Source organism: Aotus nancymaae, unplaced genomic scaffold (genome assembly GCF_030222135.1).
Source record: "Aotus nancymaae isolate 86718 unplaced genomic scaffold, 86718_ANA_hifiasm-v0.15.2.pri h1tg000089l, whole genome shotgun sequence".
NCBI classification, from domain to species: Eukaryota; Metazoa; Chordata; class Mammalia; order Primates; family Aotidae; genus Aotus; species Aotus nancymaae.
Window position 1 is genome coordinate 4,697,227 of NW_026988504.1, and position 17,319 is coordinate 4,714,545.

A 17,319-nucleotide genomic window follows, 5' to 3' on the forward strand; every position below is an offset into this window, starting at 1 on the left:
TGAAACAGAGTCTCGCTCTGTTGCCCAGGCTGGAGTGCAATGACACAATCTCCACTCGCCACAAACTCTGCCTCCCGGGTTCAAGTGATTCTCCTGCCTCAGCCTCCCAAGTAGCTGGGACTACAGGCACCTACCATCATGCCCAGCTAATTTTTGTATTTTTTTAGTAGAGACAGGGTTTCATCGTGTTAGTCAGGCTGGTCTTGAATTCCTGACCTCAGGTGATCTGCCTGCCTCGGCCTCCCAGAGTACCGGGATTACAGGCATGAGCCACCATGCCCAGCCTCAAGTTTCTTTTATATGAGTGGCATTACAGGACATAGTGCCATCTGAGAGAATGGGATATCTGCTTTCTCACAATAAAAAATTACTTGTGTAGATTGGAGATGAAAGGTCACATTTCCCAGGAAATGACAGTAAGCATTTGCAGTCAGTAGAGTTCAAGAAAAACTCCAAAACACAATAGCCAAGACATTTTATGATAATAAGATACAGGGTAATCTTGAACCTGCCAGAAAGAGCCAACGACTTCTATGTGGATTAAGGTTTCAAATCTTCATATCTTCAAGGCAAACATCTTGTAAACACTCCCAGCTCTGACTTTCTCGAGCACAGACCTTTGGCAAGCCCAGACCTTCCCACTGTAAGTGCCTATGTCAACAATCTTTGATTCCCTCAATGACTGTCAGTTTCCAGCTCCACAGCCATTCTCAGCTCACCCCCAATGTAAGAGTGCAGGCTGCATAACCTTCTGTTTACATTGTTGGTCGGGCTATTCCTGGGTAGTTTATATATTCTGTTTCATATTGTTGTGAATGAGGTTTCTTCTGTTACCTTTTTATCAGTCAGTGTAACGTAGGTTACTGTGCAGTAACAAACAGCCCCACAAATCTCTGTGTGCTGAACGAAAGTGTATTTCTCTTTCAAGCAAAGTGCATGCTTTCATTCATGCATTCATTTGCATTCATTTCATTCATACAAAGTTCCAAGCAGTGGTTCCCTGCCAAGGACGGGTTCCACAGTGCAGGCTGTGGATCAGCGATGCTCCTTTGTGATTGCCAAGGCAAGCCAGGGGAACACCAGGCTGGGTGTTGTCAGGCATCACTCACCTTTCTTTGGCCAAGACAAGCTACGTGGACATACTGAGAAGTGAGAGAAAACTGGGTCCTGGCCAGCAACAGCAGGGCCCTAACACAAGCTTGTGCCAAAATACCTTTTAACTTCTAACTTTTGTTTTTATTTATTTATTTCTTTGAGACGGTCTTGCTCTCTCACCCAGGCTGGAGTGCAGTGGCACAATCTCGGCTCACTTCAACCTTTGCCTCCCAGGATCAAACAATTCTCCTGTCTCAGCCTACCGAGTAGCTGGGATTACAGGCACATGCCACCACACCCAGCTAATTTTTGTATTTTTAGTAGAGATGGGGTTTCACCATGTTGATCAGGCTGGTCTCGAACTCTTGACCTCAGGTGATCCACCCGCTTTGGCCTCCCAAAGTGCTGGGATTATAGGCTTGAGCCACCACGCCCGGCCAACTGCTAACTTTTCAGTCTCAGCTTTTAAGGTACCACGGTTGTTTTTTCTTGTATCTAATCACTTTACTGAACTCAGGTATTAGTTCTGAATATTCCTCTTTAGGCTTTGCTCCCTGCGAGTAAGTGCAGAAAGGTAAGGTCGTTGTCTTCCTGAATCCTCCTTGACTAGGATAGAAGGAGAAATGGATGTTTTCGTCTCAGGTAAACACCAGCATCGAGGACTGGAAGACCACCAAGTGGAAGGACATCAACGTGGAGCAGATGGACATTGATTGTAAGAAGTTTGCCAAAGACGTGAGGTCTTTGGACAAGGAGATGAAAACCTGGGACGCCTTCGTGGGGCTTGACAACACCGTGAAAAACATGATCACATCCCTGCGCGCCGTGAGCGAGCTGCAGAACCCTGCCATTCGGGAACGCCACTGGCAGCAGCTCACGCAGGCCACCCAGGTACCACGCGGCATGGTGGGTGGAGGGGACTATCCCTGGCAGCTCACGCAGGCCACCCAGGTACCACGTGACATGGTGGGTGGAGGGGACCATCCCTGGTGGCAGCTCATGCAGGCCACCCAGGTACCATGCGGCATGGTGGGTGGAGGGGACCATCCCTGGCAGTCAGCTCACGCAGGCCACCCAGGTACCACGCGGCATGGTGGGTGGAGGGGACCATCCCTGGCAGCAGCTCATGCAGGCCACCCAGGTACCACGCGGCATGGTGGGTGGAGGGGACCATCCCTGGCAGCAGCTCATGCAGGCCACCCAGGTACCATGCGGCATGGTGGGTGGAGGGGACCGTCCCCTGGCGGCAGCTCATGCAGGCCACCCAGGTACCATGCGGCATGGTGGGTGGAGGGAATTGTCCCTGGCAGTCAGCTCTGTTGCAGGATGGGCCGGCCCGAGCTGCTTAGCCAAGGTTTTTAGGGCCTGATGCTTGAAACGCTGAGGTGGGCAGAGCTGGCCTCATGCACAAGTGACCTGTGCAGTCACACAGGGCTCCATGTTGGTTGGGGGCGGTGGGGCAGGCTCAGTTTGCCATCTCATTTTCACTGTCTCAAAATTCTTAGTAATTTTCGAACAGGAGTTCGCACACACTCGTTTCACTCTGGGCCTCGCAAATGCGGTATGCGGTGCTGGTTGTGGGTTGCATGTTCATAAGGCTCAGGAAGTCTGGGGCAAATGAACAGCTTCACTGGGGTCCTCATGAAACCCAGGAACGCAGAGTCTTAGCACCTGAACCTTTCCAGGAATAGCCCCCAGAGGCAGGCACTGGCCTTGACGCCTCCGGAAGGCCTACAGGAGCACTCCCCACTCTCAGCAAACACTGAACCAAAGGACTTTAAGCAGCTGATCTGCAGAGGCCCCACCTAGCTGCAAAGGATATAGAGAGAAAGGAGACATGACCCCTGCTCTCCAGGAAGCAAAGAAAGAAATAATAGTACTGGCAACTGTAGGGGAGGAAACAAATTATTTTTCCCTCTGTCCATCTTGGCTTCCCTGGCTGGGGCCCCGGTACATTAGACTGATGAAAGACATTAACGAGAGGAAGGCCGGGCATGGTGGCTCACTCCTGTAATCCCAACACTTTGGGAGGCCGACGAGGGTGGATCACTTGAGGCCAGGAGTTTGAGACCAGCCTGGCCAACATGGCAAAATCCCGTCCCTACTAAAAATACAAAAATTAGCCAAGTATGGTAGCACACACTTATAGTTCCAGCTACTTGAGTGGCTGAGGCAGGAGAATCGCTTGAACCTTGGAGGTGGAGGTTACAGTGAGCCAAGATCATGCCACCGTACTCCAGCCTAGGTGAAAACAGTGAAACTCCATCTTAAAAAAAAAAAAAAAAATTGGAAAAGACCTGGAAACGGAGGGGATTTGTCACAGAATGTGGATTTCCTCTACAGGAAACAGCTTTGCGGGACCAGTTCAAACTACATCAAAGAAACATATTTCAGGGTAAAATACTGAGATTTCTTTCAGGGTCTGCTGTCTGTCAAGTGATGTATCATGTTGCCACAAAGATTCCGTTTGGTAGTTTTAGGATTTCTGGTCAGCAGTGCCTGAATTCCAAAGGGAGGGGGTATAATGAGGCCTGTCCCCCAACCTGCTTCCCATTATGGCCTGAACATGTGTTTTTAGGTTTACTTTGGAATGCCCCTAGCAGACAGGAGGGTTCATTCAATTTGCTGGGGGGCTTAGGATTTTATTTTTGTTTTACAGCAGGATAAGGTGAGCTTCAGCAAGGTGTATTATGTAGATTCTTCTCATTCCTCTGGGCTGATGAGGGTCTAAATCTGTCTCCATCTTTTTTTTTTTTTTTTTTTTTTTTTTTTTTGGTTTGAGACGGAGTCTCACTCCGTCCCCCAGGCTGGAGTGCAGTGGCACAATCTTGGCTCACCGCAACCTCTACCTTCCAGGTTCAAGTGATTCTCCTGTTTCAGCCTCTGGAGTAGCTGGGATTATAGGCACATGCCACCACGCTCGACTAATTTTTTGTGTTTTTAATAGAGATGGGGTTTCACCACGTTGGCCAAACTGGTCTCAAACTCTTGACCTCAGGCAATACACCCGCCTCGGCCTCCCAAAGTGCTGGGATTTCAGGCCTGAGCCACCGCGCCCAACCTCCATTGATTAACTTCTGTCCCTCCTGGTAGAGGGGGTGTAGGGGACTCCTTGGCAAATTTATTTCCTGCTTGTAGGCAAATAGCAGAGGGCAGAGAGCTTCTCTTGTATCTGCTTCTTCTCAACTGCCTTCAGTTCAAAATAACCCTTAAGCCAAAGTGGTGTGCTTTGGGGCGGCAGATTCGGCTAGCCTTCACGGTCAGGTTTGAATGCCGAGTGCAGGAGATACTCAGTGATGACCCCAAGACCTAGAGGACAGCGCCACCTTCAAGGGGTGGGAAGGGAAAAGAAAGCTCTGAGTGGGTGTGGAATCTGGCCTGGGCCTTGGGAGTGGGAACTGTAAAGACGAGCAGAAAGGCTGACAGAGCTCGGCGTGATACAAAAGCGAGAACAATGGTGAGAACGTACCCCAAGGACCGAGGGAGCGTGGCCCAGAGCCTGCGCAGCAGGAGGGCTTAGCCCACAGCTTCCCAAGAGATCCGTCCCTATGCAGGAAGTAGGAGAATGGGGCCACGTGGTTCCCTCCATGTCTCACCAGGTCCCAGTCAGCCCGGGAGGGCGCCCACCTAGGAGGGGAATCGGAGCTTCCTGCTGTGCCCCCACCGCACTGTCCGGGGCCCTTCTGCTGCTCCCTAGGCCCAAGGAGGGAAAAGCAAAACCAGCTATGCAGGCCGCCCTGAGGGCACAGGGCACCCGCTTGCTCCCTGGGGATTTGTGTGTCTGGGTGTGAGGGAGCCAGCCCCTGAGGGTGCCCCTCGAGTGCTGAGACCAGAGATCTCCCAGATGCCCAGCAATGGCTCACGTGCCCCATCCATGTACCCTGGGAGAGACGCTTGGGCGGTGATAAACAGGCAGCTAAATGACTCCGTGAAAGGAGCTGGGCACAGCTGAGGTCTTGGTGAGCCTCGGGCAGATATGTCCCCAAATGAGATTGAGATGCGAGGTGCCATCAGTTGGTTTAAACCATTTCCATGGCGGGCTCAGAATCGATGCTCAGAAACATCTGACTCAGTGACAGCAGGAAGGATATTAGACAAGGGACGTGAAAGTGATTTGGGAAGTGGGTGACACTGATATTTTGGTACCTGTGATTTGGCCACCACCACAGAGCGCTTTGCCTATTATGAACACGGCAGCTGCTGGAGGTGGTGGATTCACTACCATGGCAAAGGACCACAAATGGGAGGCTTCAAGCAGCGGACCTAGCCAAGCTCGGCGGCTCACGCCTAAAATCCCAGCACTTTGGGAGACTGAGGTGGGCGGATCACTTGAGGTCAAGAGTTTGAGACCAGCCTGGCCAACTTGGTGAAACCCCATCTCTACTAAAAATACAAAAATTAGCCGGGCATGGTGGCGCATGCCTGTAATTCCAGCTACTTGGGACACTGAGGCAGGAGACTCACTTGAACCTGGGAGGTGGAGGTTGCAGTGAGCTGAGATTGCGCCATTGCACTCCAGCCAGGATGACAGAGCGAGACTCCGTCTCAAAACAAAACAATTGTAGGGCTGAGGTTCCCACAGGGTCATGGGGTGAGCCTTATGCTGTGCTGAGAGGCACAGGATCCAAGAAATAAAGAGGACACAGAAGTACAAGGAAAACGCAGCTGGGCTCAGGGGCCACGCCACCTATGAGTGGAGTTAGGCAAGGCCCCGAATGTCCAGAAGGGTGAGTATTTCTTGTGTATAGGTTAGGGGGCAGGGCAGTGAGTGAAGTCATCTTTAAGGATAGTGATAGGGTTGTGAGCAATAAAACATGGGGTCCACCCCCATTAGGTCACCTAGGCCAGGAGGTGGACAGTGTGCAGCAAGGGGCCCGTTCCCATGAAGGCAAGGGCCGTGTGCAGTAAGGGGTCCACCCCCATTAGGTCACCGAGTCTTGAAGGTGGGCCGTGTGCAGTGAAGAGGGTGCAGTGTGCAATACCTCTATCTATGGGCAAACTACTTCTAAGAAGATTTATAGAAGGATGCTTTAAGTCACATAGCAGTGACAGAGCTGTCAGGGTTACCGCCACCTTCTGGCAGCTTCCAATGGGTTCTATGGGAAGATGCCTTTCAAGCAGTAGCAAGAGCTGATAAAGTTCACAGTCACCAAGGTGGATTGTCATTCTGAGGGCAGCCTTCCACAAGAACTGGAGCAAGGTCCTAAAACTCCTTTATCAGGAGGAGTGGCTCTCGCCCCAAGCCTGCCATACAGCAGGTATCTTTACGATACTGAACGCTGCCGCCTGGGCCATGGGTTCTTGTCCTGGTGTAACTGTTTTCCCTTAAATCACGCTCTGCACTGTGTCTGCTCTAGGCATTCCTCCGATTATAAGCTGCTTATTCCTTAATTCATGCTCTGTACTGTGTCCACTCTAGGCATTCCTCCAATTATGAACTAAGATATAATTATAGGTATATATGTAGGGAAATATTCTTTAGGCACTCATACTATCGACTATTATATGATTATATATAGAGGATTATATAAAGGGATTCTTCAAGCCCTAATTCTGTAAACTAATATATGATTATGTAAAGGATTATATAAAAGGAAATAGCTGAGTAGTAACACTGTAAAGTGAGCTATTCCTCAAGCCCTAACTGTGCCAGCGTTCTGCTTAGCTCTCATTCCTCGGTGCCTATATGGGGGATTACCCACACAAAACAAAACAAAAAAAACCAGCAGACCTATGTTCTCACAGTGCTGGAGGCCAGGACTCTGAAATCAGGATGTCAGCGGCCTGCACTCTCTCTAAAGGCTCCCAGGAGGGTCCTTCCCACCTCCTCCAGTGTCTGGGGGCTCCAGGCATTCCTTTGTCTGTGGCTACATCACGCCTGTCTCTGCCTCGGTCTCCCCAAGGCCCTCCTTCCTGTGTGACTCAGAGCTCCCTCTCCTTTCTATCATGAGAACACGTGGCCCTGGATTTATGTCTCCCCGGAAAATCCAGGATGACCTCATCTCAAGATCCTCAGCATCTGCCAGACCCTATTTCCAAATAAGGTGACATTCGAGGGTTCTGGGTAGGCATGAATTTTGGGGGCCACAGTTCTGCCCAGTGCAGGTGGGTTCTGCTGTTACACGGTTTGACAGAGAAGGAAGGAGAGGCTTGGAGCAGTCACTTGCCCACGTCCCAGAGCTGAAAATGGTGGAGCAGAGCTCACCTTCCTCCGTCTGGCAGCCTGCGATCACACCCCGGTCCTGGCTCTCCGTGAAGGTCGGTGAGGTCCGGCCACTGCAGTTCAGACGACCTTAAATGAAACATGCCTGGTTTTTTCCCTAGGTGAAATTTAAAATGTCAGAAGAGACGACCCTGGCAGATTTACTGCAGCTGAACCTCCACAATTACGAGGATGAGGTCCGCAACATCGTGGACAGGGCCGTGAAAGAGTCTGGCACGGAAAAGGTACGCTGTGCTGGCAGCGCCGTTCGTGCCGCGTGGAATGAACCCGGAACTGCCCCGCTCCACACTGAGAGCACCAGGGAGGTCTCGGTTCACAGGGGTCCCGCGGCCCCATGGCACTCAGGGGACGTCTGGGGGCCCTTCCTTCTTCCTTCTTCTTCCTGCTTCTTTCCCCTCCCCTCCCCCTTCTCCTCCCCCTCCGCCTCCTCCGCCTCCTCCTCCTCCTCTTCTTCTTTCTTCTCCTTCCTTCCTTCCTTCCTTCCTTCCTTCCTTCCTTCCTTCCTTTCTTCCTTCCTCCTCCTCCTCCTCCTCCTTCTCCCTCCTCCTTTTCTTCTTTTCTTGCTCTGGGGTACATGTGCTCATCCTGCAGGATTGTTGCACAGGTGCACACATGCCATGGTGGTTTGCTGTCTCCATCCCCGCTTCGCCTACATCAGGCATTTCTCCCGGTGTTATCCCTCCGCAACCCGCCCCCACACCCCCGTCCCTCCCCTCCCCTGGCCCCCCACCTCCTAATCTACCCCAGTGTGAGATGTTCCCCTCCCTGTGCCCATGTGTTCTCATTGTTCAACACCCGCCTATGAGTGAGAACATGCAGTGTTTGATTTTCTGTTCTTGTGTCAGTTTGCTGAGAATGATGGTTTCCAGATTCATTCGTGTCCCTACAAAGGACACGAACTCGTCGTTTTTTATGGCTGCATAATATTCCGTGGTGTATATGTGCCACATTCTCTTTGTCCAGTCTATCTTTGATGGGCATTTGGGTTGGTTCCAGGTCTTTGTTGTTGTAAACAGCACCGCAGCGAACATACATGTGCATGTGACTTTATAATACAATGATTTCTAATCCTTTGGGTATATACCCAGTTATGGGATGGCTGGGTCAAATGGAATTTCTATTTCTAGATCCTTGAGGAATCGTCACACTGTCTTCCAAAATGGTTGAACTAATTTACACTCCCACCAACAGTGTAAAAGTGTTCCTATTTCTCCACATCCTCTCCAGCATCTGTTGTCTCCAGATTTTTTAATGATCGCCATTCTAACTGGCCTGAGATGGTATCTCAATGTGGTTTTGATTTGCATTTCTCTAATGACCAGTGATGATGAGCATTTTGACATGTGTTTGTTGGCCCTCATATATGTCTTCTTTTGAAAAGCGTCTGTTCATGTCCTTCGCCCACTTTCAAATGGATGTGTTTGTTGTTGTCTTGTAAATCTGTTTTAGTTCTTTGTAGATTCTGGATATTAGCCCTTTGTCAGATGGGTAGTTTGCAAAAGAATTTTCCCATTCTGTTGGTTGCCAGTTCACTCATGATTGTTTCTTTTGCTGTGCAGAAGCTCTTAATTAGATCCCATTTGTCTATTTTGGCTTTTGTTGCCATCACTTTTGGTGTTTTGGTCATGAAGTCCTTGCCTACGCCTATGTCCTGAATGGTGTTGCCTAGGTTTTCTTCTAGGGTTTTTATGGTGTTCTTATGTTTAAATCTTTAATCCATCTGGAGATAATTTTGGATAAAGTGTTAGGAAGGAGTCCAGTTTCAGCTTCCTGCACATGGCTAGCCAGTTTTCCCAACACCATTTATTAAACAGGGAATCCTTTCCCCATTGCTTATTTTTGTCCGGTTTGTCAAAGATCAGATGGTTGTAGATGTGTGGTGTTGCTTCTGAGGCCTCAGTTCTGTTCCTTTGGTCTATATCTCTGTTTTGGTACAAGTACCATGCTGTTTTGATTACTGTAGCCTTATAGTATAGTTTGAAGTCAGGTAGCGTGATGCCTCCAGCTTTGTTCTTTTTGTTTAGGATTGTCTTGGCTATGTGGGCTCTCTTTTGGTTCCATATGAAGTTTAAAGTGGTTTTTTTTCCAGTTCTATGAAGAAGGTCAATGGTAGCTTGTTGGGGATAACATTGAATCTATAAATTACTTTGGGCAGCATGGCCATTTTCATGATGTTGCGTAAGAAAGGCCCCCCACAATATCGTGAACATCTGTGAAAGCAATCTTAAATACTTCTGGAATTTATTTATTTATTAGTTTTTATTGCTTTTGAGACAGAGTCTCTCTCTGTCACCCAGGCTGGAGTATAGTGGGCATGATCTTGGCTCAGTGCAACCTCCACCTCCCAGGTTCAAGCGATTCTCCTGCCTCTGCCTCCCAAGTAGTGGTATTACAGGCACACACCACCATGCCTAATTTTCATATTTTTAGTAGAGATGGGGTTTCACCATGTTGACCAGGCCAGTCTTGAACTCCTGACCTCAACTGACCCACCCGCCTCAGCCTCCCACAGTGCTGAGATTACAGGCGTGAGTCACCACGCCTGGCCTATTTCTAGGATTTTTCTTAGAAAACCCAATTCCTGACTATAGGTTTGCCCCCATATGTACAATAGTTTGGGACATTTTGTAAATAACCGGAACTCTCATCTCTGTCTCAAGCATCCTCGTCTGTGGTCCTGTCTGACTCCTCTGTGGATGTCAGTTCTTTCCTCTGACTTCGGAGAGCTGAGGGGAGGGCCGGGGATGGGTCGAGGGATGGGCCCCCAGTCAGTACCTGGACTTGTTAATGCGCCACTGGCTACCTGCAGTTCCGGCATCCAGGAAAACGTTTGCAGTTCCAGCCTCTCTCGTCATCCTGTTTTGTGAGTTTGAATTGTCACATTTTGGCTTGCTTTTAAAAACATTTATATCTAATAAAGCTTTTCGTTTTTTTAAAAATAGCAATATTAGATGTAATTCACATGCCATACAATTTGCCTGTTTAAAGTGTACAACTCAGTGGCTTTTAGCATAGTTACAAATGTGTAATCAGCACATATTAAAGGGCAGAGGGTGGGGCTCATGCCTATAATCCCGGCACTCTGGGAGACAGGAAGATCACTTGAGCCCAGAAGTTCAAAACAGGGCCAGCCTGGGCAACATAGGCAGACCCCATCGCTACAAAAAAAATAAATAAAAATGAGCTGGGCACATCGTGGCATGTACCTGTAGTCCCAGCTACTTGGGAGGTTACGTGGGAGGGTGACTTGAGCCCAGAAGATGGAGGCTGCAGTGAGCTGTGATCACGCTGCTGCACTCCAGCCTGCGCTGAACCCTGTCTCTAAAAAAAATTATAAATTTTTAAAAATAAAAATAGGCTGGGTGTGGTGGTCTCCCAGCACTTTTGGAGGCCAAGGCGGGCAGACCGTCACTGGAGGTCAGGAGTTCCACACCAGCCTGACCAACATGGCAAAACCCCATTTCTACTAACAGTATAAAAATTAACCAGGCATGGTGGTGGACACCTGTAATCCCAGCTACGTGGGAGGCTGAGGCAGGAGAATCGTTTGAACCCAGAAGGTGGAGGTTGCAGTGAGCCGAGGTTGTGCCGCTGCACTCCAGCCTGGGCAACAAGAGTGAGACTCCATCTCAAAATAAAATAAAAAATAGAATTAACAAATTTTAGAACATTCTCATTACCTCGAAAAGAAACCCACATCCTTTACCCATCATCCCCCGCCTTGTCCTCTTACATGCCCCGTCTCTAGCCCTAGGCAAACACTAACCCCTTTCCCTTTCTATAGAGCCGCCATTTCCACACTTCTGCAGCAATGGCATCACAGTTAGGGAAGCAACATCTTCCCTCTATGCTTTTAGGTTTTTCCCAGCTAGGTCTGAGAATTCCACTGGCGTAAGACAGATCAGGAGGAAAAAAGTATGCAAATTATTTAAGCCAAGTTTTCTGTGGTATGGGAAGAAATGAAGACCCCGAAACACAGTTAGAGTTGCACACTTAAGTACCGAGTTGCAGGAAAGTGACGCATCTGCGTGGGAGGCTGGAAGTGAGAGCTGTTCTAACAAGGTCTGAGCGGACAGCATTCCTTCTGCCTCGACTTCCCGTGCTAGTGGTGAGAATACTCGTTTCGTTCTGGTATCAGAAGGGCGTCGTTCACCTGGTAATTTCATCTCCTGATTCCCAGGAACAGCATGAGGCTCAGAGAGAGATTCCTGCATCTGCTGCCCTTCAAGTACCTCTGTCAAAATCGTCAATGTGCACGCTGGCATATTTCGGGGTGGCATGTTCTGGACTCCTTCACATGCATTATGTAGTCTGTGCATGTGGCTTCTTTTTTTTCTTTTCTATTTTTTGAGGCAGGCCTCCCTCTATTGCCTAGGCTGGAGTGCAGTTCTGGAATCTTCGCTCCCTGCAACGTCCGCCTCCTAGATTTAAGCGATTCTCCTGCCTCAGCCTCTGAGTAGGTGGGACTACAGTCACGTGCCACCATGCCTGGCTAGGTTTTTTTTTGTATTTTTAACAGAGATGGGGTTTCGCCATATTGGCCAGGCTGGTCTCAAACTCCTGACCTCATGATCTGCCCGTCTAGGCCTTCCAAAGTGCTAGGATTACAGGCGTGAGCCACTGCACCTGGCCTGCATGTGGCTTCTTTCATTAAGCCTGAGGTTTTCAAGTTTGTCTGCATTGTGGCATGTGAGTGTACCTCATTCCTTTAGTGGCTAATATTCCATTATATGGACAGACATTGCATGCATCCGTTCACTGGGGGATGACGGTTCGGGTTGGATCTGCCTTTGGGTCCTGTGAATATGTTGGCTTGAGCATTTTGGCTTTCTGATCATGGAGCTTCAGTCCACGTCCTGGGAACTCGCAGTGCTGCCTGAGCTTCGCATGCCAGATGCTGTGACCTTACTTTTCTCTTCCCACAAAAGGTGCTGAAAGCCCTGGACAGTACCTGGAGCACGATGGAATTCGAGCACAAGCCGCACCTGCGGACAGGCACCATGATGCTCAAGTCCAACGAGGTGCTGGTGGAGACGCTGGAGGACAACCAGGTGCAGCTGCAGAACCTGATGATGTCCAAGTACCTGGCCCACTTCCTGAGGGAGGTGACAAGCTGGCAGCAGAAGCTGTCCACGGCGGACTCCGTCATCTCCATCTGGTTTGAGGTCCAGCGAACCTGGAGCCACCTGGAGAGCATCTTCGTCGGCTCTGAAGACATCCGTGCCCAGCTCCCGGAGGACTCCAAGCGCTTTGACGACATCGACCAGGAATTCAAGGTGAGCACAGCCCGGGGGCCCCCATGCCTGTCAGGAATGACTATGTTGGACAAAACGGGGTCCCTCACACTTTGGCAATCCCCTTCTTTTCACAGGCCTTGATGGAAGATGGAGTGAAAACACCCAACGTGGTGGAAGCCACCAACAAACCCGGCCTCTACGAGAAACTGGAGGCCCTGAAGAAGAGGTGGGACCCACGCCTGTCCAGACCCGGGGAGTCAGGGGCAGTGATCCTCTAAGTCTTAGCGAACCTGAGGCTTGTGCGGCCCGCTGGCCAGGATGGGGCAAAAAACACGGGTCCTGGGTTAATCTATTCCATTTCCCTGGGAAGCATGCACTCCCCGGCCTCATCCCACCACACAATGCCTTAGCCTTGAAGGAAGCAATGACGGAGAGAATAAATGATGCCTCCTCCTACCTAGGAGTGCCCACAAGGTCAGGAGATGGCAAAGCAATGAGAGCATCCAGTAGGAGCTTCTGAATTAAACCAGGCCTGTGAACAGCGGTCCAGACAGCTGCAGGATGATCAGTTCCATGCGCTGATAGGGTGGGCTGCAGATATCCCCTGCAGAGTAGGGTCACCGGCGTCCTCTCCTTCCTTCCTCCCAGCTTGGCCATCTGTGAAAAGGCTTTGGCAGAGTATTTAGAGACGAAAAGACTGGCCTTCCCCAGGTTCTATTTTGTCTCCTCGGCTGACCTCCTGGACATTCTCTCCAACGGCAATGACCCCGTGGAGGTAGGCGGGGCCCCTTGCATTCAGGAGTTTAAGCCAATATCAGGCCAGACTCCAGGCAAGCGCCTCCATCCGAGCAGTCCTAGGATGGGGGAGCAATGTCCCTGGATGTGCCCTGTCATCTCCAGAGGCCCATTCCACCAGAAGCTGCCCGGGGTCCCCAGCCGTGGCAGAAACGTGGCGGGACTCCTCTCACATCCGGCTCTGCACTTGGCATGGCTTTGGGGAAGTTAATTGGCCTCTCTGCGCCTCATTTTCCCCTTCTAGAAAATGGGTTGTATGCCAGAGGCCTGGTAAGACACTGTTTATGAAAGACACACCGGTCAGTATGTCACCCTCCCATCAGCTAGTAAATCTCAGGGCCCCAAGAGCAAGGAACAGGCACATCCTCGAGGCTCTTCTAAAAGAGAAAAGAGGCCGGGCACAGTGGCTCACATCTGTAATCCAAGCACTCTGGGAGGCCCAGGCAGGCGGATCACTGGAGGTCAGGACTTTGAGACCAGCCTGGCCAACATGGCAAAACTCTGTCTCTACTAAAATTACAAAAATTAGCCGGGCATGGTGTCACGTACCTGTAATCCCAGCTACTCAGGAGGCTGTGGCATGAGAATTGCTTGAACATGGGAGGCAGAGGTTGCAGTGAGCCGAGGTCGTGCCACTGCACTCCAGCCTGGGTAACAGGGTGAGACTCCGTCTCAAAAAAAAAAAAAGAAAAAAAAGGCTGAGGGCAGTGGCTCACGCCTGTAATCCCAGCACTTTGGGAAGCAGAGGTGGGCAGATCATGAGGTCAGGACTAGCCTGACCCCCCCATCTCTACTAAAAATACAAAAATTAGCTGGGCATGGTGGTGCTCGCCTGTAGTCCCAGCTGCTCAGGAGGCTGAGGCAGGAGAATAGCTTGAATCCAGGAGGCAGAGGTTGCAGTGAGCTGAGATTGCGCCACTGCACTCCAGCCTGGGCGATGGAGCGAGACTCTGTCTCAAAAAGAAAAAAGTTAACTGGTGAAGAGAAAATGCCTGTATTTCATTTTGACCATAGGTTAGAGGACACACAAGAAGAAGGGATGTGTAAGAATGGCCTGTGTGGGTGGCTTGGGAGCTGGGCAGAACATTTTCAAAAACGAAAGAAAGAAATCTTCAAGAATGGATGTTTGACTTGGAAGGGCTGGGGCTCCTGCCTGGTTTCTGTGTCCTGACTCAGAGCAGTCTTTGCTGGTTCCTTTTGTTGATTTAGCCATGTTTAGTTAACGTTGATCAAAGATGGGGAGTATATTCCAAAAAAAAGACGAAGCCTAAAACCACCCAAGGAAAGCCCCAGCCATGCGTGTCCGCGTTCACATCCCCCGTTGCCTAATTCCGGCTTCTCCCCTCCGCGTAGGTGAGCCGCCATCTGTCCAAACTCTTCGATAGCCTGTGTAAACTCAAGTTCCGGCTCGATGCCAACCACAAGCCTCCCAAGGTGGGCCTGGGAATGTACAGCAAGGAGGATGAGTACGTGGATTTTGATCAGGAATGTGACCTCTCAGGGCAGGTGAGTGTGAGCGCACCCCACACAGGAAACCCAGGACGAGGCATAGCACGTGTGTGGGCCACACGCCCTCAGACAGCGGCGTCCGGAGAGCCGCCTGCCAGTGCAGCCGCCAGCGCTCCCCACTCCTCTCCTCTGCCTCTCTGGAAAACGCTTAAGGGACTGACCTCTTTATAGAGTTTCTAGCACAGCCTTATCCATATAGCACAAGTGTATCCTTAGGGAGGAAGGGAACAGGACAGGATGGGAGAAAAACCCTGTTGGGGAGACTGAGGCAGGAGAGTTGCTGGAACCTGGGAGGCGGAGGTTGCAGTGAGCCAAGATTGTGCCACTGCACTCCAGGCTGGGCAAGGGAGTGAGACTCCATCTCAAAAAGAAAAAAAAAAAAAGGCCTTGTTAATGTCACTGAATCCTTTTTGTGCCTTGCCGAAGGGACTGCTTTGAAGAGGTCTGCTCGTCTCTGAACCACCACTTCCCAACCCCTGTCTGAAATAATCAGCTGCACTGCCCACCAGTCATAGCGGTCTCCGCAGCCTCTTCCTTCCCCAGCAAGCACGTGCCCCAGCTCGGGGCCGCTCCTCCCGCCATCAGAAAACTCCCAGGCTGCCCCCTCCCCCGTCTCATTACCCAACATTTGATCAAGCAATAGAAACCATCTTGACATCAGCCTGAGGAAAGTACAATTCAGAGGTAAATCAGCTGTAGGAAAAAAAAAATGTCGCTTGAGAAAACCTGAGCTTCAACGAGCTGAACACGGCATACACGTGGCGTGCTCTGCATGGGTGGGGCGGGTGGGGTAGTGACAGCATCTGTCCAGATTCCCTTCGTGGGCCTACCCCTTACAAACAGAACTGCAGACCGCATCGAGGCCCACCTGCACCGTGCTTAGCGGTAAAAGGAAAAATCTGGCCGGGCGCGGTGGCTCACGCCTGTAGTCTCAGTGCTTTGGGAGGTCAAAGTGAGTGGATCACCTGAGGTCAGGAGTACAGCCTGGCCAACGTGGCGAAACCCATCTCTACTAAAAATACAAACATTAACCAGGTGTGGTGGCGAACGCCTGTAGTCCCAGCTACTCAGGAGGCTGAGGCATGAGAATTACTTGAACCCTGGAGACAGAGGTTGCAGTGAGCCAAGATGGCGCCGCTGCACTTCATTCTGGGCAACAGAGTGAGACTTCATCCCCTACCCAAAAAAAACTACCCTCATATGCACTTGAGGGTTTTATTCTCCCAGTAGCAGTTACTTGTATGTATGGTTTTATTTTTGGGGGGAGCGGGGGTGGGAGGGGTTGTTTTGTTTTGTTTTTTTGAGATGAATTTTAACTCTTGTCACCCAGGCTGGAGTGCAGTGGTGCCATCTTGGCCACCTGCAACCTCCAGTTCCCAGGTTCAAGCGATTCTCCTGTCTAAGTCTCCAGAGTAGCTAGGATTACAGGTGCCTGCCACCATGCCTGGCTAATTTTTGTATTTTTAGTAGAGACGGAGTTTCATCATGTTGGCCAGGCTGGTTTTGAACTCCTGACTTTGGGTGATCTGCCCGCCTTGGCCTCCCAAAGTGCTGGGATTATAGGTGTGAGCCACTGTGACTGGCCTAAGGGTATGTATTTTAAGATGCAAATAAAGGCCGGGTGTGGTGACTCACCAAAAGGCTTTGATTAAAAACACTCCCAAAGTGTCTGCAATCCCAGCACTTTGGGAGGCTGAGGCAGGAGGATTGCTTGAGCCCAGGAGTTCAAGACCAGCCTGTGCAATATAGTGAGACCCCCATCACTACAAAAAATTTAAAAATTAGCCAGACATGGTGGCATGTGCCTGTGGTCTCAGCTACTTGGGAAGTTGAGGCAGGAACATTGCTTGTACCCGGGAGGTTGAGGCTACAGTGAGCTATGACCATGCCACTGCACTCCAGCCTGGGTGACAAGTCAAGACCCTCTCTCAAAAAAAAATCAAATGCAAATAAGACTTGTTGGCAGGCCGGGGTGGATCATGAGGTTGGAAGTTCAAGACCAGCCTGACCAATATGGTGAAGCCCCGTCTCTACCAAAAATGACAAAAGTTGGAAACTTGTGTACACTTGAAGTAGGAAGGGAAAAAAAAGAAAGAAAAAATTTTTTAAAAACCCAAAAGTTAACTGGGTGTGGTGGTGGGTGCCTGTAGTCCCAGCTACTCAGGAGGCTGAGGCAGGAGAATTGCTTGAACCCAGACGGCGGAGGTTGCAGTGAGCCGAGATAGCGCCACTGCACTCCAGCCTGGGTGATAGAGTGATACTCAGTCTCAAAAAAAAAAAAAAAAACTTCTTGGCATCCTGTATCCCCTGTAACAGTGACCATGCCTCACTGTTAAGCCATCACTCCTGCCAGGCAGAGCCCTCGGGCAAAGAGGAGGCCCCAGATGTCCCATCTCAGAACGGCAGCAGGGGCTCAGGAATGCAGACATAGCTTGTGTCTCTCTTAAATCTTTCTCTGGA

At 50.3% G+C, this 17,319-nt stretch overlaps 1 protein-coding gene across 1 annotated transcript in view; it reads left to right on the forward strand.

The window, feature by feature from the left end:
- The window catches only part of DNAH17 (dynein axonemal heavy chain 17), a 169,318-nt gene that overhangs the window by 57,077 nt on the left and 94,922 nt on the right, over positions 1 to 17,319 (forward strand). Inside the window, exons 25-30 of the mRNA XM_064369408.1 lie at positions 1,738 to 1,986; positions 7,420 to 7,542; positions 12,247 to 12,594; positions 12,690 to 12,781; positions 13,204 to 13,330; positions 14,704 to 14,856. Coding sequence (XP_064225478.1) covers positions 1,738 to 1,986; positions 7,420 to 7,542; positions 12,247 to 12,594; positions 12,690 to 12,781; positions 13,204 to 13,330; positions 14,704 to 14,856 — 1,092 coding nt within the window. The remainder of the gene's footprint in view (positions 1 to 1,737; positions 1,987 to 7,419; positions 7,543 to 12,246; positions 12,595 to 12,689; positions 12,782 to 13,203; positions 13,331 to 14,703; positions 14,857 to 17,319) is intronic.